The sequence below is a fragment of the Loxodonta africana genome, chromosome 7 (genome assembly GCF_030014295.1).
Source record: "Loxodonta africana isolate mLoxAfr1 chromosome 7, mLoxAfr1.hap2, whole genome shotgun sequence".
NCBI classification, from domain to species: Eukaryota; Metazoa; Chordata; class Mammalia; order Proboscidea; family Elephantidae; genus Loxodonta; species Loxodonta africana.
In genome coordinates, this window is record NC_087348.1 from 30,082,751 (window position 1) to 30,105,356 (window position 22,606).

The 22,606-nt window shown below is 36.2% G+C and overlaps 2 protein-coding genes across 2 annotated transcripts; both read left to right on the plus strand.

Moving 5' to 3' along the window:
• The first annotated feature begins 238 nt into the window (after window positions 1-238).
• LOC100659975 (olfactory receptor 8K3-like) lies at window positions 239-1,478 on the plus strand. Its single transcript, XM_003423422.3, has one exon. The coding sequence runs from the start codon at window positions 307-309 to the stop codon at window positions 1,264-1,266; it is 960 nt and encodes a 319-aa protein (XP_003423470.3). The 5' UTR covers window positions 239-306; the 3' UTR covers window positions 1,267-1,478.
• Window positions 1,479-20,206: 18,728 nt separating this feature from the next.
• LOC111749199 (olfactory receptor 8K3-like) lies at window positions 20,207-21,249 on the plus strand. The gene has a single exon (XM_023542528.2). It carries the CDS (start codon window positions 20,214-20,216, stop codon window positions 21,171-21,173), a length of 960 nt encoding a protein of 319 aa, XP_023398296.2. The 5' UTR covers window positions 20,207-20,213; the 3' UTR covers window positions 21,174-21,249.
• The last annotated feature ends 1,357 nt before the right edge of the window (window positions 21,250-22,606 follow it).

The window sequence follows — 22,606 nt, forward strand, 5'->3', positions numbered from 1 at the left end:
ATTTATGCCTTTGAATTTCTTTTCATTCCTTTTTTATAATTTACATCTCTATACCAATATTTACTATTAGTGTGACATAATTTTCTAGTTTACTTTGTGTGTTGATGTTTTCAATTTACAAAAAGATGGTTTCATTTTCTCTACCTTCAAGATTAAAAAATACAAAGGTTAGAGGGGAAATTTATGTCAAACTCTGGAGCTAGAAATATAGATCGACCTTATATAAGTATGTATATTCAGTAATATCTCCTGGAAGTTAGTGATTATTTTTATACTTTTTCATCTGTAGGTTTCCTGAGTGACCTGATGAACAAACACAATCTAACGGTGCTGAATGAGTTTATTCTAATGGGAATCACAGATCACCCTGAGCTGCAGGCTCCATTATTTGGATTCTTCCTCATTGTTTGCATGGTCTCTTTGATGGGTAACCTGGGCTTGGTCATCCTCACCATGATAGACTCTAGACTACATACACCCATGTACTTTTTCCGCAGACATTTGGCTTTCACTGATCTTGGTTATTCAACAGCTGTTGGACCCAAAATGCTAACAAATTTTATTGTACGTCAACATACAATTTCTTATAATTGGTGTGCTACACAGCTAGCTTTCTTTTGTATACTTATAGTTAGTGAAACTTTCATTCTTTCAACAATGGCCTATGACCACTATGTGGCCATCTGTAACCCTCTGCTTTACACGGTCATCATGTCATCAAGAGTATGCCAGATGCTGGTGGTCATACCTTACGTCTACAGTGTCTTTTTGTCTCTTCTGATGACCATAAAAATTTTTATTTCATCATTTTGTGGCTATAATGTCATAAGGCATTTCTACTGTGATAGTCTGCCCTTGATATCTTTGATCTGTTCAAACACATATGATATTAAATTGATAATACTGGCTTTTTCAGGATTCAATTTAGTTTTATCCCTTCTGATAATCCTTGTCTCTTACATGATGATCCTTGTGGCCATCCTCAAGATGAACTCTGCAGAGGGTAAGCTCAAGGCTTTCTCTACTTGTGGTTCTCATTTGACAGTGGTAGTTGTATTCTATGGAACTCTATTCTTTATGTATGTGAATCCCAAATCCAGCCATTCCTTTGATACCCATAAAATGGCCTCTGTATTTTACACCATGGTGATACCTATGCTAAACCCCACAATTTACAGTTTGAGGAACAAAGAGGTAAAAAATGCTATAGATAGAACCTGGAAAGTGTGTTCAAATATTCTACTTAAAATTAACTGTAGGTTATAAAAAAAACAATAAATTGTATAATAGGCAATATATACTACATCAGACCTTCTTTTTGCCTTGTACTGTTTTTGTCTCCATGGCAAGTCAAAAATCAATTAGTGATAAGTATAGAAATAATTTTTTTTTCCTTATTTTACAGCTAGATTTTATTCCTTAGAGATCTCTAACTCCTGCTTATACTTCAGATATCAACTTATATTTGGTTTTAAGTTTAGATTGTGTACATCCCTACATGCTTGGTCACATGTTTCTTTCACTGAACATGTATCTTTAGGATACCAGGGACTATCTATATTCTATTCACTATTTAATCTGTTGTACGTAGCACAGTAAAAGGCCCCATGAGAAAAAGATGACTGGTGAATATTATGTTAATAGGTTCGTTATATTTAATAAAGAAATATTTAAAGCAAACATTTAATATCTCTGACTTCATAAGGCCTACATTCCTATAGGAGAATGAAGACAGTGGACATAATGAAGAAGTTTTATCATATGATGTTGTTGTTGTTGTTAGGTGCCATCGAATCAGTTCCGACTCATAGCGACCCTGTGAACAACAGAACGAAACACTGCCCTGTCCTGCACCATCCTTACAATCTTTGTTATGCTTGAGCTCGTTGTTGCAGCCGCTGTGTCAATCCACCTCGTTGAGGGTCTTCCTCTTTTCTGCTGACCCTGTACTCTGCCAAGAATTATGTCCTTCTCCAGGAGTTGATTCCTCCTGACAACATGTCCAAAACATGTAAGATGCAGTCTCACCATTCTTGCTTCTAAGGAGCATTCTGGTTGTACTTATTCTAACACAGATTTGGTCGTTGTTTTGGCAGTCCATGGTATATTCAATATTCTTCAGCAACACCACAATTCAAAGTCGTCAAATCTTCTTCGGTCTTCCTTATTCATTGTCCAGCTTTCACATGCGTATGATGAAATTGAAAATACCATGCTGGGGTCAGGTGCACCTTAGTCTTCAGGGTGATATCTTTGCTCTTCAGCACTTTGAAGAGGTCCTTTGTAGCAGATTTGCCCAATGCAATGCGTCTTTTGATTTCTTGGCTGCTGTTTCCATGGCTGTTGATTGTGGATCCAAGTAAAATGAAATCCTTGAAAACTTCAATCTTTTCTCCGTTTATCATGATATTGCTCATTGGTCCAGTTGTGAGGGTTTTTATTTTCTTTATGCAGAGATGTAATACATATTGAAGGCTGTGGTCTTTGATCTTCATTAGTAAGTGCTTCAAGTCCTCTTCACTTTCAGCAAGCAAGGTTGTGTCATCTGTATAATGCAAGTTGTTAATGAGTCTTCCTCCAATCTTGATGCACCGTTCTTCTTCATAGAGTCCAGCTTCTCATATTATTTATCCAGCATACAGATCAAATAGGTATGGTGAAAGAATACAACCCTGACACACACCTTTCCTGACTTTAAACCAATCAGTATCCTCTTGCTCTGTTCCAAAGACTGCCTCTTGATCTATGTAAAGGTTCCTCATGAGCACAATTAAGTGTTCTGGAATTTCCATTCTTCGCAGTGTTATCCAAAGTTTGTTATGATCCACACAGTCAAATGCCTTTGCAGAGTCAATAAAACACATGTAAGCAACCTTCTGTTATTCTCTACTTTCAGCCAGGATCCATCTGACATCAGCAATGATATTCCTGGTTCCATATCCTCTTCTGAAACCAGCCTGAATTTCTGGCAGTTCCTTGTCAATATACTGCTGCAGCCATTTTTGAGTGACCTTCAGCAGAATTTTGCTTGTGTGTGATATTAATGATATTGTTGTATAATTTCCACATTCGGTTGGATCACCTTTCTTGGGAATAGGCATAAATATGGATCTCTTCCAGTCAGTTGGCCAGGAAGTTGTCTTCCATATTTCTTGGCATAGAAGAGTGAGCACCGCCAGCGCTGCATCTGTTTGTTGAAAAATTTCAATTGATATTCTATCAATTCCTGGAGCTTTGTTTTTCACCAATGCCTTCAGAATGGCTTGGACTTCTTCCTTCAGTACCATTGGTTCCTGATCATATGCCACCTCTTGGAATGGTTGAATATTGACTAATTCTTTTTGGTATAATGACTTTGTGTATTCCTTCCATCTTCTTTTGATGCTTCCTGCATCATTTAATATTTTCCCCATGGAATCTTTCACTATTACAACTCGAGGCGTGAATTTTTTCTTCAGTTCTTTCAGCTTGAGAAACGCAGAGTGTGTTCTTCCCTTTTGGTTTTCTATCTCCAGCTCTTTGCACATGTCATTATAATATTTTATTTTGTCTTCTCAAGAGGCCCTTTGAAATCTTCTTTTCAGTTCTTTTACTTCATGAATTCTTCTTTTGCTTTAGCTGCCCGAAGCTCAAGAGCAAGTTTCAGAGTCTCCTCTGACATTCACCTTGGTCTTTGTTTCCTGTCTTTTCAGTGACCTCTTGCTTTCTTCATGGATGATGTCTTTAATGTCATTCCACAACTCGTCTGGTCTTTGGTCACTAGTGTTCAGTGCAGCAAATGTATTCTTGAGATGGTCTCTAAATTCACGTGGGATATACTCAAGGTCATATTTTGGCTCTTGTGGACTTGCTCTGATTTTCTTCAGTTTCAACTTGAACTTGCATATGAGAAATTGATGGTCTGTTCCACAGTTGGCCCCTGGCCTTGTTCTGACTGATGATATTTAGCTTTTCCATCGTCTCCTTCGACAGATGTAGTCAGTTTGATTTTTGTGTGTTCCATCTGGCGAGGTCCATGTGTATAGTCACCATTTATCTTGGTGAAAGAAGGTATTTGCAATGAAGAAGTTGTTGGTCTTGCAAAATTCTGTTATTCGATCTCTGACATTGTTTCTATCACCAAGGCCATATTTTCTACCTACTGATCCTCCTTCTTTGTTTCCAACTTTTGCATTCTAATTTCCAGTAATTATCAATGCATCTTGATTGCATGTTCAATCAATTTCAGACTGCAGAAGCTGATAAAAATTTTCCATTTCTTCATCTATGGCCTATGGTTTGGTGGGTAAATTTGAATAATAGTTGTATTAACTGGTCTTCCTTGTAGGCATATGGATATTATCCTGTCACTGACAGCATTGTACTTCAGGATAGATCTTGAAACTTTCTTTTTGACAATGAATGCAACACCATTCCTCTTCGAGTTGTCGTTCCCGGCATAGTAGACTATATGGTTGTTCAATTCAAAATGGCCAATACCAGTCCATTTCAGCTTACTAATGCCTAGGATATCGATGTTTATGTGTTCCATTTCATTTTTGACAATTTCCTACATGTACTTCATACATTCCAGGTTCCAATTATTAATGGATGTTTGCAGCTGTTTCTTCTCTTTTTGAGTCATGCCACAACAGCAAATGAAGGTCCCGAAAGCTTTACTCCATCTACGTCATTAAGGTAGACTCTACTTTGAGGTGGCAGCTCTTCCCCAGTCATCTTTTGAGTGTCTTCCAACCTGGTGGGCTCATCTTCCAGCACTATATCAGACAATGTCCTGCTGCTATTCATAAGGTTTTCACTGGCTTAAGTTTTTCAGTAGTAGACTGCCAGGTCCATATGAAAATGAATTAGGACAAGTACGCAGCATGGAGATTAAAATTTAATGAAGGGTTTCAAGAAAACTCTATGAGGAGTTGACTTTTAATGAAACACTTGAGTTGTTGAGTGATTTGAGCTATGCGGTTATCTATGGAAAGTCTCTCCCAAGGCTTTCACATTGAAAACTAGAAAACATCACTAAATAAATGAAAGATAAGCCATGTTTATGAGTCAGAAGACTCGATATTGTCAAACCCATAGCCCATTGCCGTCGAGTTAATTCCAACTCATAGGATGTCAAATTTCTCCAAGTGTATTTGTAGATTCAATGCAATCACATGAAAATTCATCTGGCATTTTTCTTTTTTCATAAATTGACAAACTAAAATCCTTAACTGACTGCAAAGAACCTAGAATAGCCGAATTAACTTTGAAAAAGGATACCAAAGTTAGAAGATAAACAATAACTGACTTCAAGATGTTATAAACTATCATAGTGAAGATAGAGTGTTATTGGCATAAAAACTACCAAATAGGCCACTGAAACAGTATCAAAAGTCCAAATATAGACCCAAAGATAAGAGAACAACAATCTTGTTATAAAGGTGCAAAGATTGTTGAGTGGTGAAAGGAGAGCCTTTCAACAAATGGTAGTAGAACAATTATATATTATATACAAATTAATAAATGTTGATCTATAACTCATGGGAGGGTCAGGAAAGAGGGATCTAATGGGGGCATTTGAAAACTTTTAGGGTAGTAGGTTCATTATCTTTAATTCTGTAATAGTTTCTCAAGCACATACATATGTTAAAACTTATCAAATGGTACCCTTTAAATATGTGGAGTTTATTGTTGTCCATTATAACTCAATAGTGTTGATAGGAAGATTCCCATCCATGCCAAGATATCAAACCCAACAATCAAAAGCAAGAGTAAAAAGCAGAGGTAGATATCAACTCACAGATAGCACATATATAAATTACGAGCTATTCATTGCAGAACACAAACAGGAAATGGAAAAGGCAATAGTATAAGAGTTGAAAGCTATATTTCATACAATTAATGCCCAATAACAATGTCTGCTAACTGGCTGCTAACCAAAAGGTCGGCAATACGAATCCACCAGCTGCTCCTTGAAAGCCCTATGGGGCAATTCTACTGTGTCCTACAGGGTCACTATGAGTTGAAAGCAACTCAAAGGCAACTTTTTTTTTTTTTTTTTGTACCAAGAATACAAGGATCCAGGAAATAGCATGCATTTAATGAAGAAAGTACATACTTCTGCAAGAAAATTGAGCTGCTTAGCAAAATTAATTGGGCTATTATATTTCATTTTAAAAGAATTTTCACCACTGTGTATGTGTCTGTGTGTGTGTGTATATATATACGCACATAAACTCAACACATATTGTATAGACATTTTTTAACAGCGGTTTAAAGAGATAATCGCAATACTGTTCATTGCAGTGCCATTGAGAATAGCTGGGAGTTGGAGAAAAACATAATATACACCATTTGGAGAATAAAAAAAGACATGTGAAATGCATTAGATGTAATATATTGCTATGTAGCAAGAAGCAGAGAAATGTGTGTATGTGTACGATATCAACAGCAAAGGGAAGAGGCAATAGAATAATGCATGTGTCTGTCCTAAAGGTAAGATATCTTAACCCTGGGTGGGACAAATAGAAATGTAATTTAAGATAAAGGAAAAAAATGTGTCTAAAAGGAACTTACTCACTGGTGAATACAAAATGTACAGATACACTAGACATTTTGTTAGAGGTTCATGTGCTTCAGAGAACAGGCAGTCAACAAACTTCCCAGATTCAGATTCAGAAGACTAGTGTCACTATACAAATTTACACACCGAATTCATCTTATTGAAAATCCATGGATTCACTAATGATTCACTGAGAAACTCATTTTACTTTGAAGGACTCTAATCATGAATCTCAATATTTTACATACATCCCAATCCTCTGGTTTTAAGGACTCTTCTGCTGCATCAAAAACTAAAGAGAGGAAGATACCAATTACCATGACTCAAACTCAGGATTATTTTAATTTGAAAGCAAGATTAAGGAATTTTAAGGTCTCATAATTTCTACCCAGAACAAAATGGAGATTTTCTTGTCCCTTAAGGTCTAGAAGTATTACATTAGGCAAATCTGCAAAAGATCTTTTAAAATGTTGAAAAGCAAAGATTTCACTTTGAGGAGTAAGGTGCACCTGACCCAAGCTGTGCATGTGAAAGCTGGACACTAAGTAAAAAAGACAAAAGAAGAATTGATGTCTTTGAATTATGATGCTGTGAAGAATACTGAATATATCACAGACTACTAGAAGAGCAAACAAATCTGTCTTGGAAGAAGTACAGCCAGAATGCTTCTTAGAAGCGAGGACGGTGAGACTTGTCTGACATGCTTTGGACATGTTATCAGGAGGACCAGTCCCTGGTGAAAGACAACATGCTTTGTAACGTATAATGTCAGCGAAAAAGAGGAAGACCCTCAATGAGATGGATTGACACAGTGGCTGCAACAATGGGCTCAAACATAACAATGATTGTGAGAATGATGCAGGGCAGGGTAGTATTCCATTCTGTTGTACACAGGGTCACTATGAGTCAGAACCATCTAGACAGCACCTGAAAACAAAAAGAAAGTCTAGGTAAGCTTGGCTTAAGCATTATATCCTTGTCTCTGAAAGGTCGCAGACCTTTTTGCAGACATCTGGTTTGTCATAGGTCTTTCTGTTATGTCTGCTTCCCAAAGTGTTTTGTTCCACAAGCCACCTCACGAAAAAAAAAAAAAATTTTTTTCAAATAAATCCAGGAAGGAAATAAAGTTCACCAAAAATTGTCCATGTGGCTGGAAGAAAGCGAAGTAGAGCTTTATGTCATAACATCAACCCTCCTTATTCTTAAACTGTCTTCTTTCTGTCTCTACAGATTTGTCTGTTTTGGTATCTCATATAAATGGAATCATACAAGTGTGTGGCCTTTTGTGGCTGACTTCTGTGATTTAGTATTATGTTCTCAAGATTCATTTTTACCTTAGCATGTATCAGTACTTCATTTATTCCATTATATGTAGCACATTTTGTTTATCTGTTCATTGACGGACATTTGTGTCATTTACATCTTTTGGCTATTGTGAATAAAGCTGCTATGAACATTTGTGTACAAGTTTCTTTTTATTTTATTGTATTTTAGGTGAAAGTATAAAGTGAAAATTAGCTTTTCACTAAAAAATTTATACATGAATTGCCTTGCGACACTCGTTGCTGCCCTAACAATGGGTCAACATCCTCCGTCTTTTCCCTTCCACTCTGGGCTCTCTGTGTCCATTAGTCCAGTTTTCCTGTCCCTTCCAGCTCTCTCATCTTTGCTTTTGGGCAGGTGTTGCCCATTTGGTCTCATATACTTGGTTGAAATAAGACACGTATTCCTCATGTGTGTTATTGTTTGTTTTATAGGCTTATGTAATCTTTGGTTGAAAGGTGGACTTCCGGAGTGGCTTCGGTTAAGAGTTAAATGGGTGTCCGAGGATCAGTTTCAGGGCATCCTCCAGTCTCTGGCACACCAGTAATTCTGGTCTTTTTTTGTGAATTTGAATTTTGTCCTACATTTTTCTCCCATTTTGTCTGGGATCCTCTGTTGTGATCCCTCCCAGAGCAGCTGGTGGTGGTAGCTGAACACCATTTAGTTCTTATGGAATCTGACTGGTAGAGGCTGTGGTTCATATGGTCCACATTAGTCCTTTGGACTAATCTTTTCCTTGTGCCTTTGGTTTTCTTCATTCTCCTTTGCTCCGAACATGATGGGACTAATAGAAATGTCTTAGGCTGCTGCTCACATGCTTTTAAGACTCCATATGCCCCTCAACAAAGTAGGAATGTATGACATTTTCTTTATGAACTATGCTATGCCAATTTACCTAGATGTCCCCGAAGACCATGCTTTCCAGCCCTCATCCCCAGTAACTCGGTCCCTCAAGGTGTTTGGATGTGTCTAGGAAGCTTCTATGACATTGCCTTGGTCAAGATGTGCTCTCATCTCATATATTGTGTGTTGTCTTTCCCTTCACCAAACTTGTCTATTATCTAGTTAGTGATTGCCCCTCCCCTCACTACCTTTCCCCTCTTTCATTAGCATCAAAGATTGTTACTTTCTGTGTGTAAACCTTTTCTTTGTTTTATATAGTAGTGGTCTCATACAGTATTTGTGCTTTTGTGATTGACTGACTTCACTCAGCATAATGGCCTCTGGATTCATCCATGTTGTGAGATGTTACTCAGATTCATCTCATTGTTCTTTTTCATCACGCAGTATTCCGTTGTGTGTATGTACCATAATTCATTTATCCATTCCTCTGTTGGTGGGCACTTAGGTTGTTTCCATCTTTTTGCTATTGTTTTTTTGCTTAACGCTTCAATGAACATGGATGTGCACATGTCAATTTGTGTGCTGGCTTTTATGCCTCTAGGATATATTCCTAGGAGTGGGATTACAGGATCACAGGGTATTCTATTTCTAAATTGTTAGGAGACATTATATCATTTTCCATAGTGGTTGCACCATTTTACGTTTCCACCAGCAGTGCCTAAGAGTTTCAATCTCCGTGCAACCTCTCCAACGTTTGTTATTTTCTGTTTTTTTTTTTTTTTCTTTTTTTAATTAGTGTCAGTAATGGAGTAAGCTGTTAACTTACGGTATTTTTGATTTGCATTCTCTAATGGCTAATGATTGGGAGCATTTCCTCCTGTGTCTGCTCATATCCTTTGCTCATTTTTTAATTGGATTATTTTTATTTTTTGCTGTTGAGGTGTTGAAGTATTCTATAGATTTTAGAGATTAAACTCTTGTCGGACATGTTGTAACCAATTTTTTTTTTTTCTCCCAATCTGCAGGTTCTCTTTTTACTCTTTTTGTGAAGTCTTTTTACGAGCATAAGTGCTTAATTTTTAGGAGCTCCCAGTTGTCTAGTTTATCTTCTGGTGTTTGTGCCTTGTTCATTATGATTTGTATTCTCTTTATGCCATGTATTGGGCCCCTAGTGCTGTCTCTATTTTTTTCTTCCATGATCTTTATCATTTTAGGCTTTTGTGTACATGTTTTTGATTGACACCTGTTTTCAAATGTATTGGGTATATATCTAGGAGCTGAATTGTTGGATCCTGTGGTAATTCTATGTTTAACTTATTGAAGAACTTTCAAAATGTTTTCCACAGAGGCGGTACCATTTTATATTCCCAACAGCATTCACAAGGTTTCCAATTTTTCCACATCCTGGACAGCACTTGTTATTTTTCTTGTTGTTGTTTGTTTATTTTTGTTTGTTATATCATCGTGCTGGCTGTGAATTGACATCGCTTTGTGGTTTTAATTTGCATGTCTCTAATGACTAAAAATTTTTTTTTTTTTTAATGACTAATGATGTTGAACATCTTTTCATTTGCTTGTTGGACATTTATGTAGCTTCTTGGAGAAATATTTATTCAAATCCCTTTTTTCATTTTTAATTGGATTGCTTGTCTTTTTGTTGTTAAGCTGTAAGAGCTCTTTGTATATTCTGGACATATGATTTGCAAATCTTTTATTCCATTCCGTGGTTATCTGTTCATTGTCAGGTAGTGTCCTATCATGAACAAAAGCTTTTAATTTAGGTGAAGTTCAATTTACTGGTTTTTTTCTTTTGCTGCTTGGTATTCTGGTTTTGTAGCTAAGAAACCATTGCTAAATCCAAGGTCACAAACATTTATTCATACATTTTCTTTTAAGAATTTTATGATTTTGGTTCTTATATTTAGGCCTTTGATTCATTTCAAGTTAAATTTGGTATGTGATGTAAGGTAAGGACATGAATTCATTATTTTGTGTGTGGGTGTTCATTTGTCTCAGCATCATTTCTTGAAGAGAGTGTTTTTTACCCATTAAATAGCCTTGGCACCTTGTGAAAAATCCATTGACTGTAGAAGTGTGGGTGTATTTCTAGAATCTAATTCTAATCTATTGATCTATATATCTATCCTATGACAGGACCATAATGTTTTGAGGACTGTAGAAGTGTGGTAAGTTTTGAAATTGGGAAGTGTTAGTCCTTTTACTTTGTTTTCGCCATTGAATATACTACTTACTATTTTTCCCCTTTAACATATTGAGGCATTTCCCATCTATTTCTAGCTTATTGATTTACAACCATGTTCATTTTTTGTATTTGAAGTCGTAGGATTTTTTTAAACATTCAGGAGGAATGCAAATTATGAATATGTATGTAGTTGTTAAGGAGTCCTGTTAACTCATAAAAAGGCCACCATGTTTTCTTTAGAGTTACATACATATTCTTAATTTTTATGTCTTCTGAATCTTAAAATACAATCTAGGAGTTCTGCCTTTGCCATTGCACATAAAACTTGGAGGAAACCACAGTAGAAAATGGTGAATATTGAAGTAATTTTGGGGAGATCAAAGCAGGTACTCAGCAAATTGTATACCTAGATCCAGATCTTAGACTGGGAGTAATAAAAATAACAAAGAAAGCAGGGGAATTGTATATAAAAGAATATTGGGTCAATAGGGAAATCAAAGGTATCTTGAATAATTATCAGAAACCCAATGGCATTGTTTCCTGTTCTCAGACACTATGGGAATAATGAAGAAATTTGCATTCCAGCTCCCTGGGGAATGTCTCAGAGGGGAGAGACACTCATAAATTATCCTTCTGATTGCAGCCAGATTAGTAATCACTTGGGGAGTGAAAACTCATTCCTCATCTTAGGTGAGTAGATGGTACCTATCTTCATGATTATCAGGTTAATGCCAGTGAATTTTTTTTTTTCCAGAAAATATATCTTTATGTTCCTAAATAGAAATAAATAAAACCCAACCCGTTGCTGTTGAGGCAATTCCAACTCATAGCTGCCCTATAGAAATTAAATTCTCTAATTTTATACCAATTGCAAATCCTTTAATATACAAATTAAAAAGAAATGTTGGTAAGAGAAAATGCTGAATATTAAATCATCCATAATACAGCTTCGATCTTCTTAATAGAGTTGAAACATTTTGCTGTAAAACAAAATAGCAACTCCAAATATTCTGTATGACCCTTGGCCAAACTCTCCTTAGAATGTTTATAAGCCAGCAAGGCTTCAGTTGTGCTCCTCGGGAGTTTATAGAAGTCAATGAATCTCTAAGACTGTTCTGTAAAAACCTACTGTCCAAAGTAAAACTTCAAAAGCTCAGAATTATATTCTTTCAGCTCCAGTATGAATTTTGGTGTGTTAATTGTGATGAAGGTAATCTTTTCAACTAAAATATTTCCTGAAATAATATGTATGTGTTTATATATATTGCTGCTGTTGTTGTTAGTTAAAGTTGAGTCGATTCCAACTCATGGAAACCCCATTTCTTGCAGAGTAGGACTGCTCCACAGAATTTTCAAGGCTGTGACCTTTCAGAAGCAGATCAGCAGACCTGTCTTCCAAGGAGCCTCTGGGTGTGATCGCGCTGCCGAAGTTGGTTAATGGTTGAGCAGTTAACCACTTGTGCCACCCAGGGACTCCTATTTTATATGCTTGTATCATATAAAACCCCCCAAATCCATCTCAACCTAGTCAAATCCGACTTAGAGTGACCCTACAAGGCACAGTAGAATTGCACCATATGTATATATATATATATATATATATATATATGTATATGTATACATACAGTGACAATTGTGAGAGCCACAAGTTTTCTGCCTTTGTCAGGGTATAGCTTACTACTTCTCTATTGCTCTCTATTTCTTTATTAGTGGAAAAATATTTGAATTTTCCTTCTCTGACAGATTTCCACCTTATTCAGTTTCCAGCTTTTGCAAGTTTCACCATATATGTAGTCTACATTTAGATACAGAAAAGTAGTTGTCAAAATTGTTTAATAAATTTTTATGTTATGGGCAAATATCACACTGACAGTAGATGAAAAGATATTTGATAAACAGAATAAAGACAATATATATATAACATACATACAAGTATAAGATATACATATTAAATCTTATATATATGTATGTATATATATGTGTATACAAACTCTGGTGGCGTACTGGTTAAGTGCTACTGTTGCTAACCAAAGGGTCAGCAGTTCAAATCTGCCAGGTTCTCCTTGGAAACTCTATGGGGCAGTTCTACCCTGTCCTACAGGGTCGCTGTGAGTCGGAATTGACTTGGAGGCACTGGGTTTAGTTTTTTGGTTTTGGTTACACACACACACACTGAACAAATCAGTTAATATTCTAACTTAAAGTTAGACACTGGTTTGGACTGAGTTTATTCTAATGAAGTGTAACATTTTAGACATGTGGGTAAGTTCCCTGCCTAAAATACAAGTTTTTCAAGAGCAAGAACTTATATACGGAAAATCTGCAATGAATTTCTCAGAGCGTTGAAAATATTGTGTCAACTCAGAAAGGGCATGTGTGCTAGAGAATCCTCCATGCCTCTTCAAAAGTGCATTTCACTTAGGCAATGAATTAAAATCTCGCTTCAGGTTGCAACTTCACATCATTGGCCGGGTGTCTCCTAGTCTGCCAGGCTCCACGGGCTAATACACCAACACTCTAAATACAGGTGCCTTTGTAAAAGGCTAGATGTGAACTTCTCAGATACCTTTAGTAGTATGTTTAGAATCTCAATGAGAAAAAAAGGAAGAGATGTTTAAGCAACAGGGCCTGAGGTCTGATGAGAGAAATTCTGCACTTCTCTGGTTATTTCCACTGTGGCTAGTGTGAAAGCAGTCCAAATATAAGAACATTGAAGATGTGCCTTTGAGATTATAAAGAGTTTTGCCTACTCTATTGACTATTTGGAAACTCTGGTGGCGTAGTGGTTAAGTGCTATGGCTGCTAACCAAAAGGTCAGCAGTTCGAATCCACCAGGTGCTCCTTGGAAACTCTATGAAGCAGTTCTACTCTGTCCTATAGGGTCGCTGTGAGTTGGAATTGACTTGACGGCAACAGGTTTTTATTGACTATTTTGTGCTTTTCTACAAGAAAAAAATTGATTGTGTTCTGTTTCATAGTTGAACCCTAAAAGAATCAGTTCCATTACACGTGAAGAGTAACTGACTTCAGATAAGTTCATCTATTGAACATGAGAGAAAAACAGATGCACTCTACACAAGAAAAAGCCAGGATCTTGGTAGGTCAGGTAGGATTTATTTTATTTAGTGTTTTTGGAAAATCTGCACAGCAAAAGATACGTAATGTCAATAATTTCTACATGTAAAATTTAGTGACATTGACTATATTCTTCAAGCTGTACAAACCATTCTCGTTATCCTTTTCCAGATAATTCAATCACTGTTAACATAAATTCACTGCCCCTAAGCTTCTCATCTAAACTTTAGAATTCCTGTTGTTCATGCGATTTTGCCTAGGCGATTCTTTGAAAGAGCACAATCCTCAAGGCAGACGTACTTTACTAATTAAGCTAAATTATTGTTAGGTTCAAAGAAGACTTCAGGGGATAGTTTTGGTTTAAGATTTAAAGTTGAAAGATTATCTCAGGGCAACAGTTTCAGAGATTCATCCAGCCTCATTCACCCCAGGAAGTCTGGATTCCATTAAAAATTTTAAATTCTCTTCCACATTTACCCATTTTGATCAAGTTAACAAAGTAACAAACCTTGCAAAATTAAAAAGCAGCATTATCTATCATGCTTTAAATTGAGATGTGTTTTCCTCTCATTTGTAGTGGCCCCAGGTCTTCTTTCTGTTAGCTCTCACACAAAAATTACTGGGATATTTAAATAACTGTATTGAAATATCTATTTTTTCTTTTTTAAAGTCTTTTTTTTTTGGAGAAGTACACTCCAAACATATATCCATTAACCATTTTTATACGAACAGTTTGGTGACATTGGTTACATACTTCACATTATGTCATCATTCTATCTCTAACCATATCACCATTAACTTAAGCTTTCTGCCACTTAAAGTTTTCATTTGTGATTTAGATTAACTGTTGTAAGTTCACACTCAGATAACTTTTTTATAAGAGCATTATGTAAACAGTTTTTATTATTGTATTAAATTGATATTTAGTTTAACTATGGCTTCATGGGATAGTTTCAGTTCAAGTTTTTAAGACTATTTCCAGGCATTAGATTCGAGGGTTCCCTCAGTCTCAATGAATCCATTAAATCTGGTTTCTGTAGAAGTTTGAAGTTCTGTTCCATGTTTTTCCTCTGATCAATATTCATTTATTGGGTCCTTGGTCTAAACTTTCAGTAATGGTAGACAGGCACCACCCAAGAAATTTATATTTTTCTTGATAATTCGTGGTGCAAATACATTTATGATCACCATCTTAGTATTATATGGAGACTGGGTGATGCATTGGTTAAGAGCTTACCAGATAACAAAAAGGTAAGGCAGTTCAAATCCACCAGCTGCTCCTTGGAGACACTATTGGGTTGTTTTACTCTGTTCTATATGGTCACTGTGAGTCAGAATTGACTTGATGGCAAAGGGTTTGGTTTTTTGGTATCTAAGCATTGGAAGTTCCTGTGTGGTGAAAATGGTTAATGTGCTGGGCTGATAACTGAAATGTTGGAGGTTCCAGTCCACTCAGAGGGACCTCAGAATAAAGTCCTGGAGATCCACTTCTGAAAATTCAGCCATTGAAAACCATATGGAACACTGTTCTACTGTGACACATGGGGCCACCATTAGCTGCAGTTAACTGGATGACGACTGGTTTCCAGATCTTAATGTTGAAAGCTGCATTTGAAGGGGGTAGGGAATACTGCAGAATGATTCAGCTTTTCCAGTCTCTTAAAGAGGTCTGGTCTAATAGTGAAAGTGCAATTCTAAGCTCTCTGTATGGGATGTATTTTCAATTCTTTGAGAGAAATGTCGTATATCTTTTCTTGTTTATAGAGAAATTTGTATTTATTAACACGGATTTTCCCCCAGGCATCCCTCAGTTTGTAGTACTGTGGAGGCTTGTGTGTTGCTGTGATGCTGGAAGCTATTTCACTGGTATTCAAATACCAGCAGGGTCTCCCACGGAGGACAGGTTTCAGCTGAGCATCCAGACTAAGACAGACTAGGAGGGAGGAGCCAGCAGTGTACTTCTGAAAAGAACTGGCCAGTGAAAACCTTATGAATAGCAGTGGAATATTCTCTGATATACTGCCTGAAGATGAGCCCCTCAAGTTGAAAGGCATTCAAAATATGACAGAGGAAGAGCTGCGTCCTCAAAGTAGACTCAACCTTAAAGACATAGATAGAGTCAAGATTTCCAGACCTTCATTTGCTGATGTGGCATGACTCAAAATGAGAAGAAACAACTGCAAACATCCATTAATAATCAGAACCTGGAATGTACAAAGTATGAATCTTGGAAAATATGAAATCATGAAAAATGAAATGGAACACATAAACATCTATATTAGTGAGCTGAAATGGACTGGTATTGGCCATTTTGAATCAGAAAATCATACAGTCTACTATGCTGGGAATGACAACTTGAAGAGGAATGGTGTTGCATTATTCGTCAAAAAGAACATTTCAGAATCTATCCTGAAGTACAATGCTGTCAGTGATAGCATAATATCCATTAGCCTACAAGGAAAAACAGTTAATACAATTATTATTCAAATTTACACACCAACCACTAGGCCAAAGATGAAGAAATTAAAGGCTTTTACCAACTTCTGCAGTCTGAAATTGATTGAATATGCAATCAGGATGCATTGATAATTACTGGTGATTGGAATACAAAAATAGGAAACAAAGAAGAAGGATTAGTAGCTGGAAAATATGGCCTTGGTGATAGAAACAATGCTGGAGATCACAAGACTGAATTTTGCAAGACCAATGACTTCTTCACTGAAAATACCTTTTTTCAACAACATAAACAATAACTATAAATATGGACCTGCCAGATGGAATACACAGGAATCAAATCGACTGCATGTGCATGTGTGGAAAGAGACAATGGAAAAGCTCAATATCATAAGTCGAACAAGTCCACAAACCAACTGTGGATCAGACCATCAATTACTCATACGCAAGTTCAAGTTGAAACTGAAGAAAATTAGATACAAGTCCACAGGAGCCAAAGTATAACTTTGAGTATATCCCACCTGAATTTAGACTCCATCTCAAGAATAGATTTGACATGTTGAATGCTAATGACTGATGACCAGACGAATTGTGGAATGACATCAAGGAGATCATACTTGAAGAAAGCAAAAGATCATTAAAAAGACAGGAGAGAAAGAAAAGACCAAAATGGATGTCAAAAGAGACTCTGAAACTTCTCTTGAATATTGAGTAGGTAAAGGAAAAGGAAAAAATGATGAAGTAAAAGAGCCAAGCAGTAGACTTCAAAGGGTGGCTCAAGAAAACAAAGTAAAGTATTATTATGACATTTGCAAAGACCTGGAGATGGAAAACCAAAAGGGAAGAACACGCTCAGCATTTCTCAAGCTGAAAGAACTGAAAAAAAAATTTAAGCCTTCAATTTCAATACTGAAGGATTCTACAGGGAAAATATTAAAAGACACAAGAAGCACCAAAAGAAAATGAAAGGAATACACAGAGTCACTGTACCAAAAAGAACTGGTCAGTGTTCAACCATTTTATGAGTTAACATATGATCAGGAACTGATGGTACTAAAGAAAGAAGTCCGAGCTACACTGAAGGCATTGGCAAAAAATAAGCCTCCGGGAATTGATGGAATACCAATCCAGATGTTTCAACAAATGGATGCAGCACTGGAGGTGCTCACTCATCTATGCTAAGAAATTTGGAAGACAGCTACCTGGCTAATCGACTGGAAGAAATCCATATTTATGCCTATGTCCAAGAAAGGTGATCCAACTGAATCGGATATTATTGAATGGTATTATTAATATCACAAGCAAACAAAATTTTGCTGAAGATAGTTCAAACGCACCTGCAGCAGTATCTCAACAGAGAACTGCCAGAAATTCAAGATGAATTTAGAAAAGGACATGGCACCAGGGATATCTTTGCTGAGGTCAGATGGATCCTGGCTGAAAGCAGAAAATACCAGAAGGATGTTTACCTGTGTTCAACTGTGTGGCTCTTAACACATCATGGATAATATTGCAGAGAATGGGAATTCCAGAACACTTAATTGTGCTCATGAGAAATCTGCACCTGGATCAAGAGGCAGTCTTTCAAACAGAACAAGGGGATACTGCATGGTTTAAAGTCAGGAAAGGTGCGTGTCGGGGTTGTATCCTTTCACCATACCTATTCAACCCATATGTTGAGCAAATAATCTGAGAAGTTGGACTACATGAAGAATGGGACACCAGGATTGGAGGAAGACTTATTAACAGCCTGCATTTTTTATTATGCAGATGACACAACCTTGCTTGCTGAAAGTGAAAAAGACTTGAAGCATTTACTGATGAAGATCAAAGACCACAGCCTTCAATATGGCTCACACCTCGACATAAAGAAAACAAAAATCCTCACAACTGGACCAATAAGCAGCATTATGATACATGGAGAAAACATTGAGATTGTCAAGGATTTTGTCTTACCGGGATCCACAACCAACACCCATGGTAGCAACAGTCAAGAAATCCAAAGAAGCTTTACATTGGGCAAATTGACTGCAAGAGATCCCTTTACAGTGTTAAAAGCAAGGAAGTCACCTTGAGGACTAAGATGCGCCAGACCCAAATCATGGTGTTTTCAATCACCTTGTACGCATGCAAAATCTGGACAATGAATAAGGAAGACCCAAGAAGAATTAATGCCTTCAAATTGTGGTGTTGGTGAAGAATATTGAATACATCAGGGACTGCCAAAAAAGATGAACAAATCTGACTTGGAAGAAGTACAAACAAAATGTTCCTTAGAAGCAAGGATCGTGAGACTTTCTCACATACTTTGGACATGTTATCAAGAAGGATCAGTCCCTGGAGAAGGGCATCATGTTTGGTAAAGTAGAGGGTCAGAGAAAAAGAAGACTAGATGGATTTATACAGTGGCTGCAACAATGTGCTTAAGCTAGCAACAATTGTGAGGATGGCACAGGTCTGGACAGTGTTTCCGTCTCTTGTGCATAGGGTCGCTTTGAGTCAGAATCCACTGAATGACACCTAACAACAACATGGGTTTTGAAAATGATAGTTTTTATAGTATCTTATTAATTCAGACATACAAGAGTTATACTCATTCTTATTATAGGTCCCTAAATACATTGTCCCTTGAGAATTATTTCAGTATACAAGTATACAAGTCATATATAGGGGCCAGGAAGGTATACCAGATGGCCATGGATTTGTAAGACATTCATGATGTGAGATAATTGGTAGGCCTTAATTATTATTTCCATATGTTTGGCATAGACGTTTATATTTTTAAACACTGGAGATCTGTCAAATTGCTGAGATCACTGGTCATGTTATATTTTTAAAATGGCAATGAATGCTTCTATTTTATTAAGTGAAAGCAAAATAAATGATCTGTAAGAGAGAAAAAACACTTTAATTTTGAATTACTTCGATAAGTGGAGAAAAGTATTACATTATTATAATACTACAAATATTACCCATTGATTTTCATAAATTAAATTACAATACAGACAAAGCATACAAAATCTAGTTATGATTAGTATTTGATAAAATATATGCTGTAAAGGTTGATAACATAAAAGTAAACGTAAGCATGACAAATACAGTCCTGTGGAAATGAGGTTGTAAAAGAATTTTTTTTAAATATATGGTAAAATACACGTTACAGAGGATTCACCATGTCAAATATTTTAAAATGTACAATTCAGTGACATTAAATACAATCAAAATATTGTGAAACCATCACTATTATCTAGTTCCGGAACATTTTCTTCACCCCAAAAGGGAGCTGATATCCATTAAGTAGCCACTTCCCATCTACTCTTCTTCTTTTCTACAATTTCTATCTCTTTATTGATATTCTTTACTTGTGTGACTTAATTTCCTAGTTTACTCTGTGTGTTGCTGTTTGCAACTTACAAAAAGATAGCTTCATTTTCTCTACCTTCAAGATCAACAACAACAAAAAAAAACATGGCCGTTGAGTTGATTTTGACTTAAAATGACCCTATACAGCAGAGTAGAACTGCCTCTTAGAGTTTCCAAGGAATGCCTGATGGATTCAACTGCTGACAACTTGATTAGCAGACGTAGCTCTTAACCAATAGACTACTGGGGTTTCCAACCTTCAAGATTAAAGGGAAGATTTATATCAAAACTCTGAAATTAGAATATGGATTGATCTTATGCATATATGTATATATTTCAGTAACAGGTCATGAAAGTTAATGATTATTTTCGTACTTTTCCCTCATAGAAGTTTCCTAAGTGGCTTGGATGGACAAATACAATCTAACGGTGCTGAATGAATTTATTCTAGTGGGGATCACAGATCGCCCTGACCTGAAGGCTCCATTATTTGGGATCCTCCTCATTGTTTACATGGTCTCTGTAGTGGGTAACCTGGGCTTGATCATCCTTACCAAGATGGACTCTAGGCTACATACGCCCATGTACTTTTTCCTCAGACATTTGTCTTTCACTGATCTTGGGTATTCAACAGCAATTGGACCCAAAATGCTAGCGAATTTTATTGTAGATCAACCTACAATCTCTTATAACTGCTGTGCTATGCAACTCACTTTCTTCAGTATTTTCATAAGTAGTGAGATTTTCATTCTGTCAGCAATGGCCTATGACCGCTATGTGGCCATCTGTAACCCTCTGCTTTACACAGTCATCATGTCACCAAAAGTATGCCAGGTGCTGGTGGTCATACCTTATCTCTACAGTCTCTTTTTGTCTTTGCTGACAATCATAAAAATTTTCATTGCATCATTTTGTGGCCATGTTATCAGGCATTTCTACTGTGATGGTTTGCCCTTGATTTCTTTGATCTGCTCAAACACACATGAAATTAAATTAATAATACTGATCTTTTCGGCTTTTAGTTTAGTTTTATCCCTTCTAATAGTCCTTGTGTCCTACACGCTGATACTCATTGCCATCTTCAGGATGAACTCTGCAGAGGGCAGGCACAAGGCCTTCTCCACATGTGGATCTCACTTGACAGTGGTAGTTGTTTTCTATGGGACTCTATTCTTTACATATGTGCATCCCAAATCCAGCCATTCCTTTGATACTGATAAAATGGCCTCTGTCTTTTACATTTTGGTAATACCTATGTTAAATCCCATCGTCTATAGTTTGAGGAATAAAGAGGTGAAAAATGCTGTACACAGAACCTGGAGACTGTGTTTAAATATTCTACTTAAAATAAACTGTAAGATACGATAAGAATAATTATTTAATAGGCAATATATCCTACATCCGATTTTCCGTTAGCCTTGTGTTGTTTGTCTCCATGGAAAGAATAGAATGAATTAGTGATAAGTATAGATACACAGAAATTTCTTCCTTATTTTTTAGCCAGAGTTAATCACCCAGAGATGGCTAACTCCTGCTTATACTTCAGGTATCAACTTATACTTGGTTTCAAGCCTAGATTAGATATATCCCTACAAGGTACATTCCTAATTATTCTCACATATAGCCTGTTTATATGTTCCTTTCACTGAACATCTATCTTTATGAAGCCAGGGACTCTGTGTAGTCCATTCACTACTTAATCTGTTGTACTTAGCACAGTAAAAGGCACAAAAAAGATGCCTGGTGAATATTATGTTAATGGACTCATTATATTTAATAAAGAAATACTTTAAATCAAACAATGAATACCCCTCACTTCATAAGGCTTACATTTCTGTAGGAGAGTGAAGAAAATACATAATGATAAGTGGATTATATCATATGATAGAAGGTATTGAGTTATATGAAAATGAAATAGGGCCAGTAGGCAGATGAGCGTTAAAATTTTAATGAAGATCTTTAGGGGAACCCTATGAGGAGATGACTTTTAATCAAACACTTGAGAAGTTGAGTGAGTTGGCCATGTGGGTATTTGGGGGAAGACATTCCCTAAGGCCTTTACATTGAAAACTAGAAAATATTGTGAAATAAAGACTTAAATAAATGAAGAGATAAGCTATGCTTAAAAGTCAGAAGACTTGATATTGTTAAGATGTCAAATTTCCCCAACTGTATTTACAGAGTCAATGCAATTCCAATGAAAATTCAACTGACTTTTTTTTTTGGTCTGTGTCAAAATTGACAAGAAAACTAAAATCTATAATGGAATGCAAAGGACCTAGTATAGCTGAATCAACTTTGAAAGAAGAGACCAAAGACAGATGACAAAAAAGAACTGATTCCAAGACTTATTTTAAACTATGATAATCAAGACAAAGTGTGATTGGCAAAAAATTAGCAAATAGGTCAATGACATATTAGCAAGAGTTAAAAAACATAGCCACACATATTTGAACAACTAATTTTTTCATAAAGATTCAAAGAAAAATCAGTGGAGAAAGGATAGCCATTCAACAATTAGATATTATATACAAATTAATGAATGTGGATCTATAACTTACACATATGCAAGAATTAGCTCAAAGTGCATGAGAGTTTAAATGTAAATCATCAAATTTTAAAGCTTTTAGAAAGGAAAATAAAACAGCAGAAAATTTTTTACCTTGGGTTAGAAAAATATTTCCTATACATAACACTGAAGCAAAATCCATAAAATAAGTATTTATTGTATTCAGTTACATCAAAATTTAAAACTACTGCTCTTTAAAATACGTTATTAAAAAATTGGAAGACAAGCCATA